The sequence below is a fragment of the Stegostoma tigrinum genome, unplaced genomic scaffold (genome assembly GCF_030684315.1).
Source record: "Stegostoma tigrinum isolate sSteTig4 unplaced genomic scaffold, sSteTig4.hap1 scaffold_63, whole genome shotgun sequence".
Lineage (NCBI taxonomy): Eukaryota > Metazoa > Chordata > Chondrichthyes > Orectolobiformes > Stegostomatidae > Stegostoma > Stegostoma tigrinum.
Window position 1 is genome coordinate 523,520 of NW_026728568.1, and position 23,604 is coordinate 547,123.

Sequence of the window (23,604 nt, forward strand, 5' to 3'; positions counted from 1 at the left end):
AAACATACATTCCCAACCCCTCGCCTTGTGATAGGAGCGGCGCAGGATGTGAAACAGGGACCGTGCTCATGTCCCCAGTCCTCCCTTCACCCCAAACCCCGCTCTCACCTTGCAGTAGGAGATAGTTTTCGGCTACTCAGCCCCGGAAGGCGTCGCGGACCCGCGGCCGGGTGCTCGGGGAGCGCAGGCTCGGTGCCAGGCAGCTGTTCAGGCAGGTAGCTGTGCCCAGGAGCCGGGCGAAGAGGCCTTCTCCCACCTCGGATCCCCGCTCCCGGCAAAGGCGGCGCAGGGCTGAGCCACTGAGCAGCGAGCGCTCCGGCAGCCCGGATGCCTGCTCCTAGCCCGGTGGTCATGCTGGAGGCCGCTGGAGAACAGGAGGTTGTAGGGGTCCAGGAGCGTGGTGCGAAGATCCCCGCTGCCGAACCGCTGGGTCCTCAGCCCACTCCTGGGTAAAGGGATCCAGACAGCGGACTCATCGCCGAGGCAGAGTCGGGGGGTGGGAAAAGGCGTGAGTAGGACCAGGAGAGGAAGGGGATTGACTGAAAGGGAGAAAGAGACAGTGTGTGTGTGTGTGTGTGTGTGAGAGAGAGAGAGAGAGAGAGAGAGAGAGAGAGAGAGAGGGGGGGGGGATTAGAAATGCAGTCTGATTGCGGATGGGTTGGGTTCAAACAGAGATCTTTAAACTTTGTTCGAAAGAAACTCACAACGCTCCCTGCTGAGCGGGTGGAGAGGCTCGGCTAGAGAGTAAGAGAGATGGAGGAAAAGGCGGGGGGAGGGGCGGCGCAGAGTGGGTGGGGGGTCGACGGAGAGAGAGAAAGGCAGAAGCACATACAGAGGGAGGCAGAGACAGAGAGGGGCACACACACACAAAGACCAAAGAGACAGTGAAAGAGAAGGAGAGAGACAGAGAAGTGCACAGCGAGAGAGAGAGAGACACAGACAGACAGAGAGTGAGGCGCACACACACAGAGATGGAGAGACAGAGATTGTGTGTGTGGTGGGGGGTGGGTCTGGAGCAAATGAGAGAGGGGGAGGGGGAGACAAAGAGACAGAGTCGCAGAGTTGTACAGCAGGGAAACAAACCCTTCAGGCCGACCAGATATCGTAACTGACTAGTTCCATTTGCCAGCATGTTGCCCATATCCCTCCAGACCCTTCCTATTCATGTGTCCATGCAGGTGACTTTTAAATACTGTGAGTATAATAGCCTCTGGCAGTTCATTCCATACACAAACTACACCAGGGAGGACACATTGGCTCCAAATCCATCTCCCATCCTCTGAGAGAAAGAACAGGAAATGACATCACCAACCCAAGGAAACCGAAACACTTGAAGAGAAAGCGGGACCGAACTCCAGCGCTTCACCGGAGGCTCACTGATGATTTTACCTGGAATGGTGACGAATCATCTGAAAACTAACCTTCCAGCTCATTGAGCAATCTTACATCCAGAACCTGAACCCTGAGCTACAAATCTTCTCAAAACTCGATAATGCTTTGCCACTTGATTAACAGATGCATCCTATTTTTTTAAAAAAATAAAGTTTTCTTGCTGGATGTATGACTGACTGATCAATGTTTGTTGTCCTTCCTTAACTGAGCCTTGGGAACTCTGCAGCCCAATGCTATCAATGTGGATTTCACAAGCTTCAAAATCTCCACTCCCACCACTGCATCCCAAAACTAGCCCATCTCGTCCCCACCTCCCTAATCTGTTCTTCCTCTTACCCATCTGCTCCTCCCAGCTCAAGCCAAGCCCCATTCCCTACCTATGAAGCTCCTCCCACCCCCTTGACCTGTTCGTCCTCCCCAGAGTGACCTATCCCCTCCCTCCCTCCCCACCTACACTCACCTCTAATGGCTTCATGTCCAGCCCCTTAAGACCACAAGATACAAGTCGAAGTTGGGCCATTCGGCCCATGAAGTCCACTCCGCCATTTAAATCATGGATGATGGGCATTTCAACACCACTTCCCTGCACTCTCCCCGCAGCCCTTGATTCCTTTTGAGATCAAGAATTTGTCGATCTCTGCCTTGAAGGCATCCAACAACCCGGCCTCCATGCACTCTGCGGCAATGAATTCCACAAGCCCACCACTCTCTGGCTGAAGAAATGTTGTCTCATTTCAGTTTTAAATTTACCCCCTCTAATTTTAAGTCTGTGCCCACGGGTCCTCGTCTCCCCTCCTAACGGAAACAACTTCCGAGCGTCCACCCCTTCTAAACCATTCATTATCTTGTAAGTTTCTATTAGATCTCCCCTCGACCTTCTAAACTTTAATGAGTACAATCCCAGGATCCTCAGCCGTTCATCATACGCTAAACCTACCATTCCAGGGATCATCCATGTGAATCTACGCTGGACACGCTCCAGGGCTAGAATGTCCTTCCTGAAGCATGGGGCCCAAAATTGGACACAGTATTCTAAATGGGGCCTAACGAGAGCCTTATAAAGCCTCAGAGGCACATTGCTGCTTTTATATTCCAACCCTCTTGAGATAAACGACATTACATGCGCTTTCTTAATTACTGACTCTAGGGACTATTAACGTTGTCCTACTATGAACAAACGGAGAGAGGAACAGACCAAGAAATTTATGGCCAGTCAGAATAATCTCAGCACTGGAGAAGCTACAAAGAGGCATTCTTAGGGGTAGAATGTACTTGCATGAATTAATCAGGGATAGTCAGTATGGATTTGTTAAGATGAGGTCACATTTCAGAAATTTGATCCTTTTTTGAGGAGATGTTGGAGTGTTGATGAGCTTATGCATTTGATGTGGACTTAGTAAAGCCCCCCTTGGCAGAGTGATCAAGAAAACAGCAGTCAACGGGATCAAAGGCAAAGAGGCACACTGGAGCCAAAACTGGCTGAGGCAGAGAGCACAGGGTGATTGACGGTAGAGAGATATCTATCTGACAGGATGTTTGCTTTGAGTGGGGTTGTGCAGGGCTTGCCACAAGGGACCTTGAAATTTGTCAATGAGATTCATCATTTCAGCTTAAACACAGAGTGTATGACCGTGTCGCTAGCAAATCACTAATTCAGTGAGGAGGATATCGGTGGAATGGTCATGTAAATAACAGCCATGGGATCAAAGGCAAAGTGGCACACTGGATCTAAAATTGGTTGACAGACAGGATGAATAAACTTCAGGAGGAGATCAACTGACTGGTCAGCTGGGCACAGCAATTGGAACTCAACCAGGAAAAATGTGGGCTAACGAACTCTGGAGGGCTAACAAGGCCTAATGGGTGGTGACCAAAACGCCACACACGACTCCAGCTGTGGCCGAAACAAACTTTTAAACAGCTCCAAAGTGACCTCCCCATTCTTAGAATCTACGCCACGACTGATAAAGGGAGATGTCCCATATGTCTTTGTAACAACCCTTACTAGCCTGTCCTGACCCCTTCAGGAATTTATGAACAAGCACCCCAGCATCCCTTTTCTCCTCTAAGCTTCCCAGTGTCCTGCTATGCATTAGATTTAGATTTAGGTTTTATTATCACATGTATTCAATACACGGTACAAGAGTACAATGTCACCTCAGACGGTGTCATCTCAGGGACAAAGTACCTTGGTACGAAATTTTAGTTGCAGAAGTAGAAAAGGTATCCATCCTTCTTTACTCAGAGTCGTAGGGGAGTGGAATGCAATGCCGGAGAGGGTAGTGAAGTCAGCCTCATTAGGGGCATTTAATTGGCTATTAGACAAGCAAATGGATGACAATATAAGGTAGGGGTGGAGGTTAGATAGACCTTAGGATGAGGGTAAAAGTTTGATACAACATCGTGGGCCGAAGGGCCTGTACTGCGCTGTACCGTTCCACGTTCTATGTTAGAAAAATAAATGAATAAGTTAAAAAGTTCAGCACGACAGTCTTCTTAGTATAACAGTAGAAAAATAAAAACAAAAGTTTAACAAGTCAAACATTACAGTCCTTTCTTAAGCCACGAATTTGCAGACACTCTGAACGAGGCTTCCCCCGTGACGGTTTGTATTCCCCTGCGTTGGGCTAGGGCCCGCCCATCCTTGCCGGTGGACTTCACTGCTGACTGCCATTGCTGACCTCCATCGGGCACGACAGGCTTTGCCACGTTAAGTACTCTCATCTTATTCCTTCTTCAGGCTACATCAATCCGCCACTGACCTGCCCATCTGACCGATGCCAAGATTGGAGCAGACTAGGGGACATGGTGAAGGTGTTTAAGATTTTGAAGGACATGGAAAGGTTAACTGGAAGTTGCTTTTTCCATTCGTAGACATGTCAATAAACAGGGGGCACAGATTGAAGTTCACAGGTAGAAAGCTAAGAGGGGAGCTGAGGAGAACCTATTTTCCCAGTGTGGTGGGAGTCCTGAGCTCACTGACTGAAAGTGTGACTGATTCAGAAAGTGTCTGAATATTTAAGCAGTATTTAGATGTTCACTTGTGTTGCCGTAGGCTCCAGGGCTATGGGCCAAACAATCAAAACGGAAATCAATGCCATGTGAGTTCAATGTAGACAGAGCTTTGTTGAGCAGTGCAGGAACTACGGACCGCACGGCCTCCTCCTGTGCACCAAACATCCATGAGTCTATAATTACACAGCTTTTCTTTGAGGCATTTCTCCACTTGACTGATTCTTTGTAAATGCAAGGCCGACAAAATAAATCCTTTTATTAAAAGCTTCCATCTCACTGAGAAAGCTTCAGGCCAATTTGATAATCTGCTCTCAAAAATCTGCTCATATTTTGATAGTTATGACAAATTCTACTATCAGGGCTGACACAATCCACAACATTCTAAATCAATCAACAATATTCCAGAAAGATGATCATTTGCCGTTCCTACCAATTTTAACAGATGCTTTAGAAAATAGAGAAATAAATCTAGATCTGTCAAGAACTAATCAGTTCTTCCTTGGACCATACTCATATGTATCAGTTTTCAATGAAATATGCCCATTAGTTTGTGAGTTACATTGCTGACCAACAGAACAACAAATGGGCAAAAACATGACCTCACATTAAGTGTTATCACTGCTGCAAGTGAGCAGTAGAGTCATACCACACTTCTGAATATTTTTCCCAGTATTCTAATGATGAAAACATGATTGGGAACAAAAACAGCTGCTGAGGCTAGTGTCTTTGAGAAACAATAGCATCATACATATGTAGCGCATCATTTATCTTGCAGGAATGCACTGTGCACATTCTGCACAGACCAAGTTATGATTTAACACTCATCGTGGCAGTGACTAAATACAGAAATATACTAATACAGCAAACCTTTTGTTAAACAGCACCTGTGGTCCCAGGAATGTGCTGAATAATCAAAAATTCCAGTTGATCAATAGGTCCACACACACAAAAAACACACACTCGATAATAGGAACATAATGCACAGGATATACACATCACTGTTCTCCTTCATTTACAGCATAAATAACTTCAGTAATGATGCAACTTTGCGTGAACTAAAACTTACTGGCAGAGAGCCTTCTCACTTGCACCCTCACCAGACATCACAGAGATTATGAGAAGACAGTAAACATCTGGTATGTAATTTTTGTCAGTTTATTGAGTGTGCTAGTTTATTAAACAAAGTTTACCTCCAGTTAAACCTACAGTTTACAAGTGTATCAGCAATGATAGATTTAGTACTGACACTTGTATTTTTCCTCCAGTTGACGCTTGGATGGACAGATCAAGACAATTTTCAAAGAAAGCACTCTGATTCTTCGACTCCAACCCCTGGAAAAGGAAATTGCAGAATGTCACTGACTCACTTTACTGATTTGAATACAGCATAAGATACATAGAACATCGAACAGTACAGGCCCTTCAGCCCACGATGTTGTGCCGAACTTTTACCCGAAACCTCAGGTCTATCAAACCTCCACCCCTATCTTATATTACCATCCATATGCCTGTCTAATAGTCACTTAAATGCCCCTAATGAGGACGATTCCGCGACCCACTCGAGCTAAAACAAAGATCTCTTTGAATTGTCATTTGTCAGACATGTATTGAATCAAAAAACAAATTTCTCACTTCCATAGATTTCTATAGCACCTTAATATGATTTGTGAAAATTAATATTTCACCCTTTCATTTTATAAATACAACTTTAAACAAAATGCTACTATATAGAACTTCTATGTTGGTATTTGCGCATATGCCATTTCAGTTTGTGTGATCTGTTTCTATACAACGAGTGATAAATACTTCGATTAAAATGGTAGAGAGCAGTGTATGTGAGATTTAATACCATGCTTTATCGGCAGACAGTCCATGAGCGGGTAGTTATTCACGAGACTCAACTGACATCATGTCTCAGGGGGGCTTGTGGCCTCTGGGTTACGTACTGTTTGACCATTGCCTACTGGTCACTGGTTGAGAGCAAAGAGAACTACTGGCTGCTATCCATTTTCAACAAGTGATCACGATAATCTACCTGCGTTTCAATGTCCCATCAACATTCAAGAATTGTTGCTCGAAGAGGCTACTGTGTCACAAACAGGAGCAGAATCAAGATCAACCAGAGATAATGGGAACTGCAGATGCTGGAGATTCCAAGATAATAAAATGTGAGGCTGGATGAACACAGCAGGCCAAGCAGCATCTCAGGAGCACAAAAGCTGACGTTTCGGGCCTAGGCCCTTCATCAAGATCAACCATGTTCTTTTCCCTATCTGAACAAGCTGCCAACACCAGAAATATGGGACCGTCTGAATCAATCTTATACAATTAACTTTTACAGTAGACAACAGGTGCAGAAGTAGGCCATTCAGCCCTTCGAGCCAGCACCACCATTCATTATAATCATGGCTGATCATCCACAATCAGTATCCTGTTCTTGCCTTATCCCCATAACCCTTGATTCCATTATCTTTAAGAGCTCTATCCATCTCTTTCTTGAAACGATCCAGAGACTTGTGCCTCTATTGCCTTCTGGGGCTGAGCATTCCATACATCCACCGCTCTCTGGGTGAAGAAGTTTTTTTCTCAACTCTGTTCTAAATGCCCTACTCCTTATTTTTAAACTGTGTCCTCTGGTTCTGGACTCACCCGTCAGCGGAAACATGGTTCCTGCCTCCAGAGTGTCCAATCCTTTAATAATCTTATACATCTCAATCAGACCCCCTCTCATCCTTGTAAGCCAGGGCCCTGTACAGCTGCAGAAGGACCTCTTTGCTCCGATACTCAATTCCTCTTGTTATGAATGCCAGCATGCCATGAGCTTTCTTCACTGCCTGCTGTACCTGCGTGCTTGTTTTCATTGACTTCTGTACAAGAACACCTAGATCTCGTTGTACTTCCCCTTTACCTAACTTGACTCCATTTTGATAGTTATCTGCCTTCCTGTTCTTTCCACCAAGGTGGATAACCACACATTTGTCCACATTAAACTGCATCTGCCATGCATCCGTCCACTCACCTCGCCTGTCCAAGTCACCCTGTATTCTCATAACATCCTCCTCACATTTCACACTGCCGCCCAGCTTTGTGTCATTGACAAATCTGCTAATATTACTTTTAGTGCCTTCATCTATATCATTAATGTATATTGTAAACAGCTGCAGTCCCAGCACCGAACCTTGTGGTACCCCACTGGTCACCGCCTGCCATTCCCAAAGGGACCCGTTTATCACTACTCTCTGCTTCCTGTCAGACAGCCAATTTTCAATCCAACTCAGTATTTTGCCCCCAATAACATGTGCCCTAATTTTGCTCACTAATCTCCTCTGTGGAAATTTATCAAAGGCTTTCTGAAAGTCCTGGTCCACTCCATCCACTGGTTCTCGCTTGTCCATCTTCACAGTTACATCCTCAAAAAATTCCAGAAGATTAGTCAAGCGCAATTTCCCCTTCGTAAATCCATGCTGGCTCTGACCTATCCTGTTACGGCTATCCAAATGAGTTGTAATTTCATCTTTTATAATTCACTCCAGCATCGTTCCCACCACTGACGTCAGGCTAACCGGTCTATAATTTCCTGTTTTGTCTCTCCCTCCTTTCTTGAAAAGTGGGACAACATTAGCCACCCTCCAACCTGCAGGAACTGATCCTGAATCTGTAGAACATGGGAAAATGATTACCAATCCGTTCACGATTTCTAGAGCCACCTCCTTAAGTCCCCTGGGATGCAGACCATCAGGTACCGGGGACTTAGCAGCCTTCAGACCCAACACCATTTCCTGATGAATATAAATACCCTTCAGTTCATCCATTACCCTACGTCCTTCAGCCACCATTACATCTGGGAGATTGCTTGTGTCTTCCCTAGTGAAGACAGATCCAAAGTACCTATTCAACTCTTCTGCTATTTCCTTGATCCCCATAATAAATTCACTCTTTTCTGTCTTCAAGGGCCCAATTCTAGTCTTAACCATTTTTTTTTCACATACCTTTTTCTATCCTCCTTGATAATGGGAACTGCAGATGCTGAAGAATCCAAGATAACAAAGTGTGGAGCTGGATGAACACAGCAGGCCAAGCAGCATCTCAGGAGCACAAAAGCTGATGTTTCGGGCCTAGACCCTTCATCGAGGCCCGAAACATCAGCTTTTGTGCTCCTGAGATGCTGCTTGGCCTGCTGTGTTCATCCAGCTCCACACTTTGTTATCCTTACTATCCTCCTTAATATTTTTGGTCAGTTTTCCTTTGTACCTCATTTTTTTCTCTGCGTATTGCCTTTTTAGTCAACTTCTTTTGCTCTTGAAAACCTTCCCAGTCCTCCGGCTTCCCACTCATCTTTGCTATGTTATACTTCTCTTTTATCTTTATAGAGTCCTTAACTTCCCTCGTCAGCCATGGCCGTCCCTGCCTCCCCTTAGGATCTTTCTTGCTCTTTGGAATGAACTGATCCTACACCTTGTGCATTATATCCAGAAATACCTGCCATTGTTGTTCCACTGCCATCCCTGCTACGGTATTGAACCATTGAACTTTAGACAGCTCCTCCCTCATCGCTCCATAGTTCCCTTTGTTCAACTACAATACTGACACTTCCGATTCTCCCTTCTCCGTCTCAAATTGCTGATTAAAACTTATCATATTATCATCACTACCTCTAATGGCTTCCTTACTTCGAGGTCCCTGATCAAATCCAGTTCGTTGCCCAACACCAGATCCAGAATTGCCTCCTCCCTGGTAGGCTCCATACTGACTCTGCATCTCCTGATTCTATGTCTCCACTCGCAAGGGGCTGAAGATTTTATATTTCTTTACATTCATAATTTCATATTCATTTTACTATTTACTATTTCTTTATTATTTCATTTTCTTTACTTCTGACTATTTTAAATACGACATGTTTTCTTATGCTACATCAGTGACGACATTTCAAAAGTAGTTTAGCTGCCTATAAAGTACTTTTTATACCGGAGACCATAAAATATGCTACATAAATGCAGTTCTTTCTTTTATTAACTGCTGTAGTTGTGTGCTTCTTTGCCAATGGAGGATTGGCTACAATTACGCAGAGGAGCATAAGTGAAATACATTTCCCATGACAAAATTCCAAACCAAAGTTACGAAATTAGAATAATAAAATATTGCCTGTTTGCAACTGAACTGTAGATGAGCAAAGGTCACTTAGTCAGTAAAGTACAAATTAACTATGTTCCCGACATGGAGAATACAAATGAAAACTACGGTAATGCTCACAGGAACTTGGACAATGTTCTACTTTATGATCATAGCAATGCCATATCATCAACACAGGTTTTAATAGATAATAAGTCAATCTGGGATATTTATTCATTTGTTTTATATCCTCAAGATCATCTTCGCAAATCCTGTGAACAGGGACCACTGAACAGCTGACTTAGAATTTTTTTCCACCTATAATATCCATGTTTTATCCTTCTCCCCTCGAAGTTTGTCTGCAGGAAGATGAGTTTACAGGGGCCTTACAGTTTTAATTTGTACATATATGTGTCCAATCTTTGTAAATATCTGTCTGTAGTGAGAATCCATGCATTTGCAATAAATAGGCATTCTTGTTAAGAACAGAAACCTGGACCGTGGTCTTCATCAGTTTGGATCTAAAAGACAGGTAAATTAGGGAAATTTACATACTTTTTAAAATCTTCCACATTGGGATTACTCTGGAAACAGCAGGCTCGAATTGCAGCATGGTACCCTTCTGAATGTAACACCTGAAATCACGAAAGTAATAAATTCCTTGAAAACGAACACAGATTCTATACATGAAGGTTACACAAATCCACGAGCTACAACATGGGGAAAAATACAGTGGATGCTATTTTTAACGAACAGTGTGACTACATCAACTGTTCTGTCTGAGAGTGAAATCTGAGAAATGAAAAGTGAAAACTGCCGGGTTAGAAAGATCCAGTTACGTGCTTACCTGATGGAAATGCATTGATTGTGATATTAATATATATATGATTGTTAATTGAGAGTACTGATGAATTTTGCTTATTGTTTCTGTGATCATCTCAACAATCCATTTGTCAACACAATAAAGTAGATATTGTTATCGTAAAACACCCCTGTAAATCCAAAGAAAATTTCAAGAGGGGCCAAATAAGTAGTGTTGGGGAACAAAGAAATGGCAGAGGAACTGAACAAGTATTTTGCATCAGTCTTCAGGTTGGAAGGCACCAGTAGTAGAACTTTAAGGGAGTCTGAAGCAGAAGTGAGTGCGGTGGCCATCACTAAGGAGAAGGTACAGGGGAAGCTGAAGGGTCTGTGTGGAATTTGTACATTCTCCCCATGTCCGCACGGGTCTCCGCCAGGTGCTCTGATTTCCATCCACAGTCCAAAGATGTGCAGGCAAGGTGGATCAGCCATGGCAAATGTGAGCTTGCCGGGACACAGTACAGGGCTGGGTCTTGGTGGGATGTTCTTGACGGAGATGGTGCAGACCCAATGGCCTCTTTCCGCTCTGTAGGAATTCTATAATTCCGAGAAGATGGTAAATTACATGGACCAGATGGACTGCCCCCCAGAGTTCTGAAGGAGATAAGTAAGAAGACCATGCAGGTATTGATGATCTTTCAGGAATTACTGGAGTCAGGGTGGGTCCCAAAGGAGTACAAAATGGCAAATATAACACCCCTGTTTAAAATGGAGGGAGGCAAAAGACAAGAAATTAAAAGACGAGAAAAACCTGTTAGCCTGTCATTAGGTCAGATTTTAGAATCCATTATTAAGGATGAGATCGGAGAGTACTTGGAAGGACATGGTAATACTTGGAACTACATGTTAAATTGGGCTGAGAAAACACAACTTTGTCAAGGGAAGGTCTCTGTTAGATTCTTTGAGAATGTAACCAGTGAGTAAAAACAAAAGAGAGCCATTGAACTTTATCTGTTTGGATTTTCAGAAAGCCTTTGACAAGGTGCCACACAGGACGCTTCAAAATAAAAAAAATGAGCTTATGGTGTTAGGGAGTAGGTACTGGCATGGATAGAGGATCGGCTAACTGGCAGAATGCAGAGAGTGGCAATAAAAGGGTCTTTTGCAGGATGGCAGCCAGCAACTACAGGAGTTCCACAGTCATCAGAGTTCAGACTACAGCCATTCACGTTATACATTAGCAATCTGGACAAAGGAACTAATGGTATTGTTGTCCACAGGGGGTTGTTGCTAAGTTTGCAGATGACATTTCGATAGGTGGAGAGGCAAGTAGAACATAGAACATAGAACATAGAACATAGAACAGTACAGCACAGAACAGGCCCTTCAGCCCACAATGTTGTGCCGACCATTGATCCTCATGTATGCACCCTCAAATTTCTGTGACCATATACATGTCCAGCAGTCTCTCAAATGACCCCAATGACCTTGCTTCCACAACTGCTGCTGGCAACGCATTCCATGCTCCCACAACTCTCTGCGTAAAGAACCTGCCTCTGACATCCCCTCTATACTTTCCTCCAAACAGCTTAAAACTATGACCCCTCGTGCTAGCCATTTCTGCCCTGGGAAATAGTCTCTGGCTATCAACTCTATCTATGCCTCTCATTATCTTGTATACCTCAATTAGGTCCCCTCTCCTCCTCCTTTTCTCCAATGAAAAGAGACCGAGCTCAGTCAACCTCTCTTCATAAGATAAGCCCTCCAGTCCAGGCAGCATCCTGGTAAACCTCCTCTGAACCCTCTCCAAAGCATCCACATCTTTCCTATAATAGGGCGCCCAGAACTGGATGCAGTATTCCAAGTGCGGTCTAACCAAAGTTTTATAGAGCTGCAACAAGATCTCACGACTCTTAAACTCAATCCCCCTGTTAATGAAAGCCAAAACACCATATGCTTTCTTAACAACCCTGTCCACTTGGGTGGCCATTTTAAGGGATCTATGTATCTGCACACCAAGATCCCTCTGTTCCTCCACGCTGCCAAGAATCCTATCCTTAATCCTGTACTCAGCTTTCAAATTCGACCTTCCAAAATGCATCACCTCGCATTTATCCAGGTTGAACTCCATCTGCCACCTCTCAGCCCATCTCTGCATCCTGTCAATGTCCCGCTGCAGCCTACAACAGCCCTCTACACTGTCAACGACACCGCCGACCTTGGTGTCGTCTGCAAACTTGCTGACCCATCCTTCAATCCCCTCGTCCAAGTCATTAATAAAAATTACAAACAGTAGAGGCCCAAGGACAGAGCCCTGTGGAACTCCACTCACCACTGACTTCCAGGCAGAATATTTTCCTTCTACTACCACTCGCTGTCTTCTGTTGGCCAGCCAATTCTGTATCCAAGCAGCTAAGTTCCCCTGTATCCCATTCCTCCTGACCTTCTGAATGAGCCTACCATGGGGAACCTTATCAAATGCCTTACTGAAGTCCATATACACCACATCCACAGCTCGACCCTCATCAACTTGAGGCAAGTAGTGTTGAGGAAGTGGGGAGGTCACAGAGAGTCTGTAGAGAAGTGGCAGTACAGGCATAGGCTATTTTCGAAATGGGGAAAGGCTTCAGAAATCTGAAGCACAAAGATGCCCCAGTTCAGGATTCTTTTAACATGCAGGTTCAGTTGGCAGTTGGGAAGGCAAATGCAATGTCAGCATTCATTTCCATACGGCAAAAATACAAGAGCAGAGATGTATTGCTGAGGCTGTGTAAGGCTCTGGTCATATTGCATTTGGAATATTAAGAGCAGTTTTTGGCCATCTGTCTAAGGAAGGATGTGCGGGCCTTTGTCAGGGTCTAGAGGAGGTTCTCAAACATAATCCTGGCGATGAAGGGACTGTCATGTGAGGAATGGCTGAGAACTCTGGGTCTGTACTCGATGGAGTTTAGAAGGATGAAGGGGGTCACACTGAAGGTAATTCAGGCCTGGATAGAGTGGTCATGGAGATGATGTTTCCACGAGTAGGAGAGACCAGGACCTGGGGGCACAGCCTCAGAGTCAAAGGGACTACCCTTCAGGATGGAGATGAGGAGGAATTTCTTCAGTCAGAAAGTTGTGAATCTGTGGAACTCGTTGATGCAGAAACCTGTGAAGGCCAAGTCAGAGTTGATTTCAGGCGTAGATAGATATGTTCTTGCTTAGTATGGACACAGGAGAATGGGATTGAGAATGATTGATCCCACTCAATGGGCTGAATGGTCTAATTCTGTTCTTAAATCTTCAGGTCTAAAACACTGGAATGAATCAGTTCAGTGTCATTTTTATTGCACTGCAAGGACAGTAGCTCTCCAAAAGACCGAACAGATTTTCTCACGCTGTTGTGGCAAACCTATTCAATAACTGGCAACAATGCTCCTATTGTGCCTCTCTCAGCCGATGCTAGTTAGTTCTCCTACTCATCGTAACTGGACCATCCTGGTATTACTGGCACTAGTGCCATGTTTAAAGGCTATTGTGAACCAGTAAAATGCTCAGAATCCAGAACTGCCTTGTACAGTTCATAGCATTTGTCCCAGACAGGGTAGGAAAGGGGAAATTAGCACCTTATTTTACAGTTAGGGACCTGGAAGTCCTGGTGGATGGATTGGTGCAGTGCAGAACTGTCCTCTTTCCCAAGGACAAGCACAGGAGGCCATGACACAAGACTCGGCCAGACTCATCTGAGGCTGTCCAGTGTCAATGCAGTCTCAACCACCAAAAGAACCATCCAGCATTGCTGCAAGATCAGTGACCCCTGCTCCAACAGAAGAAGAGCCTCATTGTTCTGTGCTACCTCACATTCACACTCTCTCTAATTCTGCACCACCCTTCAGCACAGCTCATGTAATACCATTCTCACCAAAGCATTCAATGTCTGTCTTCGCTTGCTCTCGTCTACTTGAGGCCCCAAGGCTATTATTCCTGTATGTTCTCTGTGCCTCTTGCTCTCACCCAGGAGACCTCACCTCCCTTCCCAAACATACATGAGCACTAACAAATGCACCAGCTCATTTCATCTCACTCAATCCCTCCCTTTGTTTCATTCCAGGAAAAACAGCCCACAGTAGGGCAGAAAGAGCCAACACAGGTAGTGAGGTGTCTAACGTTTGACTTCTCACAACCTATGAGGATAGTGTCCTGACCATGATCATTCTGAGCAGCCAACTGATTGCATCCAAGCCCCTCGAGTGATATCAGACAATGCCCTGGAGTTAGCTAGATCTGCTGCCTGAAACTGCCTCCCTTGACTGGAGACCATTCCCCTCAGAACATGAAGCATGACCATGAGGTTGGAGACAATGCAACGCATTCTGTGCTTCTGCAGCTGGCACATGCTGCAGGTGTGAGATCAACATATCACGGTGCTGAACGGCAACACATCCACTCCTTTGATTGATGACTGCTGACAAACATGACAAGCTGTCTGGCTTGGTCTCGATGCCAAAAAGTTAATCAATATACTAGCATTATGAGTCTGTGAGATGTGGCAGAGGGGGCAACCCATAAAAAGACAAGGCAAATGAAGACAAGGCAGAGGAGCTGTTAGCATTCATGCGGGGACAAAATGAGAGTGGAGAGCTCAAGCAAGGTGTCCTGATGTGTAACGTGGCCCAATACACGAATGGGTGCCTGTTCCTGCATATAAAAGTGCCCTGGCAGCAGCACTGCAATGAGGGGGGCTGCTGCAATCCAAAATTCAGCAATGAAGTACAGAAGAGTACTGAAAGCAGATCTGAGATGTGCCATGATGTGCTGAGGCTGGAACATGCCACATGTCAAAACTGTGGACATGGGGTGCTACTGATGGGTGTGGCTGGAGATGCTGGTGACTAGTGTCCAAGTTGGGGATCCAGAGGAGCATTGAGCAATGTGGAAGCACCACACACCCACTCTGAATTTCATTTCGGTAATTCTCAGCATCTAGTTCCTGTCTGGCAGGTAGAAAAAGGGAATAATTATTAATGAGGGTGGTACTGAGAAATAATCTATGCCTTTTTGTGCTCCCTAGCGCGAATTTCTGCTCAATGTCTGCAATTTTACTGCAAAATGAAACATTTTGGTTTTGACATCCAGAAGGAACTTGAGCTGCAATCAATATGACGGGTACTCACCAAATGAAGAATGTCAAAATTGACAGTCGCAAAAATGATTTAATATTGGAACACATCTCATGCAGACAAAGCTCAACTTTATACAAATGAAAAATTGGAGGTCATGTCGGGTGCAGAGAAGGACACCGAAAGATTAACCACGGACTTTCATCTCCAAGTCCTAGAATTATATCCAGCTTGGACTGAAGGAAAATAAAATTCTCTCCGCTTGCAAGGATTCCCCAATATACTGTCACAGTCTTAATACATTTCCAAGTGAAGTGCATAACATTATTCCGGAATGGAGTTTACTAAACAATCTGACTGAGATAAGCTGAAGGACAATTAGCCTGGAAAATACCACAATGGCACAGTTAATGCTCTTCAAGATACTGGCTAGGTTAAAAAGTCTCAGTTATGAGATAGACTGGTATGCTGGGTTTGTTTTCCTTGGAGCAGAGGAGGCGGAGGTGTGGGTGGGGATCTGATTGACGCATAGAAAATTATGACAGGCACGGGCAGAATACATGGTGAGAATCCATTCCCCATGGCACATGTGTCTAAGACCAGATGGCACAAGTTTAAGGTGAGGATTAAATGCTTTGGAGGAAGTCTGAGGAAAAGCTTTTTCATCTAAAAAGTGGCAGACATATGGAGCACACTGCCTGAGAGGGTTTTTGATGCAGGTATTCTCAACATTTAAAAAGCATCTGGGATGAGCATTTAAAATGCTAGGTCAAAGTAGGCTCTGGACCAAGTGTTGACAAATGAGATTAGTGCAGCTTGGTGTTTGTTGGTAGGCATAGATATGGTGTTTCTATGCTGTATGACTCTATGAGATTGAGGGTCATATGAAAATTTATTCTACATCTGGCCGTTTATTCCTTGACATTAACTGGATGATGTTCATATTGTGTATTTTATACACGTCATTCTCTAGCACTAACATTTGTCACCGTGAAGAGCATTACAATCAGAATGTCAAGATGTCTACATGATCCTGGGCAGATCTGACCAAATGGAATCAAAAGTATATCAGTTTCAATTTTATTGATTTAAAACAAAAGTCGCTAAAACTGTCAACTACTTTATCTGTTGAACTGAAATGAAACTAGAACATACTGAAACCTTATGTCAACAATACTCGGATTGATTTTAATCAGTCGACAATCTTCACATTTACTTAACTGATCCTGTACATATCAAAATCCAATATGTCGCATGCAGTTTAGTGCACCTTAGGACAATCTAAACTTACTACATTAAAGTGTAAATCATACATAGGTATCAAAGACGTTCAGCAGCTAGTTCAGACACATTTCGACACAGAGTGGCACGTTGACCAAGTCCTTGTGATTTTGTTCCAAACCATCATAAATGGTCATTAAACGGTTGATTACTTCAGTCACATTTAGAAGTTGCTCATTTTGTGTCAATTTGTGTTGAGCCAAGACGCGTTGTGCTGTGTGCAACTCCAACAGATACACGACAAAGGAGGAAGAAAACTAACTTCGATTACAGTTTTAACTTATTGGAGCTATTAAATAAAATTAATTCCTGTATTTGGCCCAGAAATAAATACAAGGATTCACAAAAGTACTCTGGAATGATGGAAACAGGCCATTTCCTTCTCAAATGCAACATGTCAAATCCAACGAGGGAACCGTCAGTGATGCTGGTCATATACTGTTGTTTGGTTCAGTAATTCCTGCAGAACAATGGTGGAGGAACAGTAGCTTTGTATGTCATGAAGCCCTCCTTTGTATTTATGAAGCAGGACTCAGAACAATTTAACCTGAAACATCCATCTTTTTCAAGCGATGTTCATTCTCACTACATCCAAATCCAAAGTACAATCTAATTGGCTCTTTCTCCGTTTCAAATAGTGGATCTTACAACCCTTATTTCACTTCTGGTCATCAGCATTCTTTTAAATCACACTATGCCACAGCTATTAAGTGTGTTAATTATATGTTCTTGTTAATTTTAAAAAGGTGCTCTGTTACCTCGGTTTTGAACTAGATTTCTCTTGTAATTTTGCTATTTTGTCATACATATGGTATGTTCTACAGCGTCTACCAAAAATAATTAGTAGTTAAGCAAGTATCAATTCAATGTTAGTTCACATGATGCCAACAAAATCTGGCAAACTTTGTCAAAACATCGAATGCCAGTCAAACCACTCTAAATATAACAGAACCTCCATAAATAAAATCTAATGGCAATATGAGGAACGAAGCTCCCAGAGATATGCATTCATGTGACTGAAATCATTTATTTTCTCGGCTTCTAACCCTTCCACAGGCAGCAAGATCCTGGCCCATGAACCTTCACTGCTTGAAAAAAATTCCTCCTAACATCCCCCTACATCTTTTCCCCAAAACATCAATGTATTCCATTCTCCTTGTAACATCATCCATCAGCCATGGGAACACAGACTTTCCACGTTTATCTTATCCCAACCAATCATAATCCTTTATGTCTCCATTCACTACTTATTAATCCCCTGTACTCCAATGAAAATAGCATTAGTTAAATTTGTTGATCAAATGTCACATTCTTAAAACAAGTTGGGTAAATTTCATCATTATTACTCAATATTACCAAAATTATTACTCTTTAAGTTTAGTCACCAGATTTGGGTGTATCATTCCAGTCCTATTTCAAGGTTCAGGATAACTTCTTTGTTTTAGCACTGCATGAGCTACATTATAAAGCCCCATCCCACAGATACGAAAGTGGGAAGAAACACATAAAATCTGGAGGGCACTGTGTGTACATGTGTGGAAGTTCTGGGGAACTGTCAAGCAGCCTGCCTATCCTTTGACCTCCTGAGACTAATTGATGGCAATTTAAGGGATCCCCTCTATTGCGTAAGGAGATAGATGTCAATCAGGAAGGCAGTCAGCTTTACATGCACAATCCAGCCTCGAAAAACTGAGTTGGTAGGGGATCCTCATCCACAGGCCCCTTGGCCTGATCCAAGGCACTTCACGCCCTTAAACTCTCATCCAACGTTTCAACAACCCCGAACAACCCTCGACCACTCCGCACCTCTAGTCCGGGACCTGCCATCCAGCCATCAGCAACTTCAGACTCTTCTGGGCTCTAAGTGGCCAGGAGTTCTACAAGGTAGAACTTCCATCCAAGAGGGCGCCCCATGTCCTGCCTCCAGCCATTTAATGCTGCAGGGCAGCTGTGAAGAGCATGGGCAGGGTCCCATTTGGCATTTCAACTGGGAGACACCTGAGCAGGAGTGGGGGCAACAGCACCATGTCGAGTACTATTCACCAGACCAAAACTTCCATATCCTCAGCATTCTCTCCAATGTTCTGCCAATTCAACAGTCAGTGCCCAAGGTTAGTGGGAAACCAGAAATAAGGAAAGATTTCAAAGCCGAGAAATAGAAAAGAAACCGACAATAAGAGCTTATTTAAACAAATGAAAAGGAAGGAAGAGGTCAAAGAGAACGCAGATCCCTTAAAGAATGGAGGCTGCAAAAATAATAATGGGGAATCAGGAAATGGCAAATGAGACAAATAATTACTTCATATGAGTCTCCATAGCAAAAGAAACAAATACAATCTCAAAATTACTTACTTAACAAGGTACAAAAAGCAGACAGGAAATATCACCAGAGAAAAGGTGCTCGGGAAACTAATGGGGCTAAAGGTCAATAGGTATCCTGGACCTGATGTACCCTGCACTAGGATATTAAAAGATGTAGCTCCAGAGATACTGGATGCACTAGCAGTAATCTTCCAAATATCCCGGGAATCTGGAACATTTCAAGCAGTAGATTGGAATACTGCCAATGTAACAACTTCATATGAAAAGGAAGGATGACAAAAAATAGGCAACCTCTCATTAGGAAAATATTGCAGTCTGTTATAGAAGATGCAACAGCAGGTCATGTGGTCTGGCAATACTATGGCTTTAAGAGGTGTATTTTGTCCTGGCTTGTGTTCTTCTCTAAACCAATAAACAGCTCGAGAGGCCTTGGGGATGGGTAACTTCCGAAGAAGGGTCTCGACCCAAAACATCAGCTTTCCTGCTCCTCTGATGCTGCTTGGCCTGTTGTGTTCATCCAGCTCTACACCTTGTTATCCAAGATTCTCCAGCATCGGCAGTTCTTACTATCTCAGTATGAATGGGTCATGTCAGGCTCCCACAGAACCAAGGTTTTAGTTTAGATTTCGACAGTTGTTGAGGTTTGAAGTTGGCCGTGGAAGCTGTTATCTCTCTCCGTATCTCCCCATCTCTCTCTGCGTTACAGCTAAAAGCAGGGGTTCTCTTTCTGTGACCAGAATCATGTGAGACAATCTGTTTTACTGACTTTGTCTTTGCCAAGGTGTGTTTATGGGATATTATTATATTGGAACAGTTGTTGTTTGGTAGTTAAGTAATATATTATTCAATTAAGTTTTCCAGTAGAGTTAAACTAATCTCAATTCTTCTTTCTTTTGTTTGCATTTTAACTAGGGGGAAAGTGGTTTTGCTTAAATCTGAGTGGTGTGCCTAATCGATTTACATCTAGAACACAGCACCCGAGACTTGTCTTTAAATAAAAGTTGGAGTCTAGGTTATCTCCTTGATACATATGTGTTGGGGACTTGGTCTAGTCCATAACTGTGGAAGTAGATAATATAATCAAGCAAAGTCAGCATGGCTTCATGGTGGGGAAATTGTGCCTGACAATTTTTTAAAAATTCTTTGAGTAAGTAACAGACAGGATGGATAAAACAGAACCAGTAGAAGTATTGTGTTTGGATTTTAAAATGGCACTTGAAAAAATATCGCCCTAAGTTTACCTAATATGAGAAAAAAAACACATAATTTTGGGATAGTATATTAGCATGTTTTCAGAATTGGTCAAAGAATAGAAAATAGGCAGTTGGGCTGAAGGGAGAGATAATGGGAACTGCAGATGCTGGAGAATCCAAGATAACAAAGTGTGAAGCTGGATGAACACAACAGGCCAAGTAGCAGTGACAATGGGAACTGCAGATGCTGGAGAATCCAAGATAATAAACTCTGATGAAGGGTCTAGGCCCGAAACGTCAGCTTTTGTGCTCCTGAGACGCTGCTGGGCCTGCTGTGTTCATCCAGCCTCATATTTTATTGTCTAGGCCAAGTAGCATCTTAGGAGCACAAAAGCTGAAGTTTTGGGCCGACACTGTTCATCAGAGATGGGGATGGGGAGAGGGTTCTGAAATAAATAGGGAGAGAGGGGGAGGCGGACCGAAGATGGATAGAGGAGAAGATAGGTGGAGAGGAGAGTGTAGGTGGGGAGGTGGAGAGGGGATAGGTCAGTCCAGGGAGGACAGACAGATCAAGGAGGCGGGATGAGGTTAGTAAGTGGTAAATGGAGGTGTGGCTTGAGGTGGGAGGAGGGGTTAGGTGAGAGGAAGAACAGGTTAGGTAGGCGGGGATGAGCTGGGCTGGTTTTGGGATGCAGTGGGGGGAGGGGATGAGCTGGGCTGGTTTTGGGGTGCAGTGGGGGAGGGGGAGATTTTAAAACTTATGCAGCCCACATTCATACCATTGGGCTGTAGGGTTCCCAAGCGGAATATGAGTGGCTGTTCCTGCAACCTTCGGGTGGCATCATTATGGCACTGCAGGACGCCCATGATGGACATGTCGTCTAAGGAATGGGAGGGGGAGTTAAAATGGTTCGCAACTGGGGGGTGTACGTGTTTATAGAACAGAGAACATTACAGCACAGTACAGGCCGTTCGGCCCTTGATGTTGTGCCGACCTGTCATACTGATCTGAAGCCCATCTAACCTACACTATTCCATGTATGTCCATATGCTTATCCAATGACGACTTAAATGTACCTAAAGTTGGTGAATCTACTACTATTGCAGGCAAAGCGTACCATTCCCTTACTACTCTCTGAGTAAAGAAACCACCACTGACATCTGTCCGGTATCTTTCACCCCTCAATTTAAAGCTATGCCCCCTCGTGCTTGCCGGATAAAGGATAAAGGCTCCAACTCTCTGATTATTTTATATGTTTCAATGAAGTCACCTCTCAAACTTTTTCTCTCTCACGAAATTGCGAACCGAGTGGAGGTGTTCTGCAAAGCGCTTCCCAAGCCTCCGCTTGGTTTCCCCAATGTAGAGGAAGCTACACCGGGTACAGTGGATACAGTATACTACATTGGCAGATGTGCAGGTGAGCATCTGCTTAATATGGAAAGTCATCTTGGGGCCTTGGATGGGGGTGAGGGAGGAGGTGTGGGAGCAAGTGTAGCACTTCCTGCGTTTGCACGGGAACGTGCTGGGTGTGGTGGGATTGGAGGGGAGTGTGCAGTGGACAAGGGAGTCACTCGGGAAGGCAGACAAGGGTGGGGATGGAAAAATGTCTTGGGTGCTGGGGTCGGATCGTAGATGGCGGAAGTGTTAGTTGGGCTGAAGGGAGGTGTAACTAATGGAGTACCACAGGGATCAGTGCTGGATCCATACTTATTGTCAAAATATTACTGACTTATATACTTGAAGCAAACATACTATTGCCAGGTTTGCAGATGACATAAAAATAAGTGGGAAGGCTATTCAGTTCCAAGAACGACCAGGAGGCTGAAATGTTCAAAAGCAGAAGCTTGATTATGAAACAAAAAAACTCAACAGGCCTGGCAGCATCAGTGAAGAGAAAACAAAGCCAATGCTTTGAGTCCAACAATCCAAAGTTAGAACATAGAACAGACAACAGTACAGCACAGAACAGGCCCTTCAGCCCACGATGTTGTGCCGGCCATTGATCCTCATGTATGCACCCTCAAATTTCTGTGACCATATGCATGTCCAGCAGTCTCTTACATGTCCCCAATGACCTTGCTTCCACAACTGCTGCTGGCAACGCATTCCATGCTCTCACAACTCTCTGTGTAAAGAACCCTCCTCTGACATCCCCTCTTTACTTTCCTCCAACCAACTTAAAACTATGACCCCTCGTGTTAGCCATTTCTGCCCTGGGAAATAGTCTCTGGCTATCAACTCTATCTATGCCTCTCATTATCTTGTATACCTCAATTAGGTCCCCTTTCCTCCTCCTCCTTTTCTCCAATGAACAAAGTCCGAACTCAGTCAAACTCTCTTCGTCAGATAAGCCCTCCAGTCCAAGCAGCATCCTGGTAAACCTCCCCTGAACCCACTCCAAAGCATCCATATCTTTCCTACAATAGGGTGACCAGAACTGGATGCAGTATTCCAAGTGCGGTCCAACCAAAGTTTTATAGAGCTGCAACAAGATCTCACAACTGTTAAACTCAATCCCCCTGCTAATCAAAGCCAAAACACCATATGCTTTCTTAACAACCCTGTCCACTTGGGTGGCCATTTTCAGGGATCTATGTATCTGCACACCAAGATCCCTCTGTTCCTCCACACTGCCAAGAATCCTATCCTTAATCCTGTACTCAGCTTTCAAATTTGACCTTCCAAAATGCATCACCTCGCATTTATCCAGGTTGAACTCCATCTGCCACCTCTCAGCCCATCTCTGCATCCTGTCAATGTCCCGCTGCAGCCTACAACAGCCCTCTATACTGTCAACAACGCCTCCGACCTTCGTGTCGTCTGCAAACTTGCTGACCCATCCTTCAATCCCCTCATCCAAGTCCTGTATCCAGACAGGTACGTTCCCCTGTATCCCATTCCTCCTGACCTTCTGAATGAGCCTACCATGGGGAACCTTATCAAATGCCTTGCTGAAGTCCATATACACCACATCCACAGCTCGACCCTCATCAACTTTTCTAGTCACATCCTCAAAGAACTCGATAAGGTTTGTGAGGCATGACCTGCCCCTCACAAAGCTGTGTTGACTGCATTTAATCAAGACATGCTCTTCCAGATGGTCTTAAATCCTATCCCTCAGAATCCTTTCTAACACCTTGCAGACGACAGACATGAGACTTACTGGTCTGTAATTGCCGGGGATTTCCCTATTTCCTTTCTTGAAGAGAGGAATTACATTTGCCTCTCTCTAGTCCTCAGGTACGACTCCAGTGGAGAGCGAGGATGCAAAGATCTTCGCAAGTGGCGAAGCAATTGCATTTCTCGTTTCCCAAAGCAGCCGGGGACAAATCTGGTCCAGGCCTGGCGGCTTGTCAATCTTAATGTTTGACAAAATTTTCAGCACATCAGC

General features: G+C 44.2%; 1 protein-coding gene and 1 long non-coding RNA gene across 11 annotated transcripts in view; both read right to left on the reverse strand.

Moving 5' to 3' along the window:
• LOC132209045 (uncharacterized) overlaps positions 1-1,708 on the reverse strand; it is a 268,219-nt gene extending 266,511 nt beyond the window's left edge. For 2 of the 5 annotated variants that reach the window (XR_009445140.1, XR_009445141.1), the window contains exon 1: positions 109-1,702. This is a non-coding gene — a long non-coding RNA (uncharacterized LOC132209045). Of the gene's footprint in view, positions 1-108 lie in introns of all 5 variants that reach the window. The other 3 variants (XR_009445139.1, XR_009445138.1, XR_009445136.1) reach the window with 2 other exon arrangements.
• Positions 1,709-5,292: 3,584 nt separating this feature from the next.
• LOC132209042 (dystrophin-related protein 2-like) overlaps positions 5,293-23,604 on the reverse strand; it is a 150,392-nt gene continuing 132,080 nt past the window's right edge. For 3 of the 6 annotated variants that reach the window (XR_009445120.1, XR_009445125.1, XR_009445124.1), the window contains 2 exons: positions 10,072-10,151; positions 5,626-5,739 (listed from right to left, as the gene is read on the reverse strand). Coding sequence is in view for 1 of the 6 variants with exons in the window: in XM_059644255.1 (XP_059500238.1) it covers positions 5,617-5,739 (123 nt within the window). In the remaining 5 variants the exon portion in view is untranslated. Of the gene's footprint in view, positions 5,740-10,071; positions 10,152-23,604 lie in introns of all 6 variants that reach the window. The other 3 variants (XM_059644255.1, XR_009445123.1, XR_009445121.1) reach the window with 3 other exon arrangements.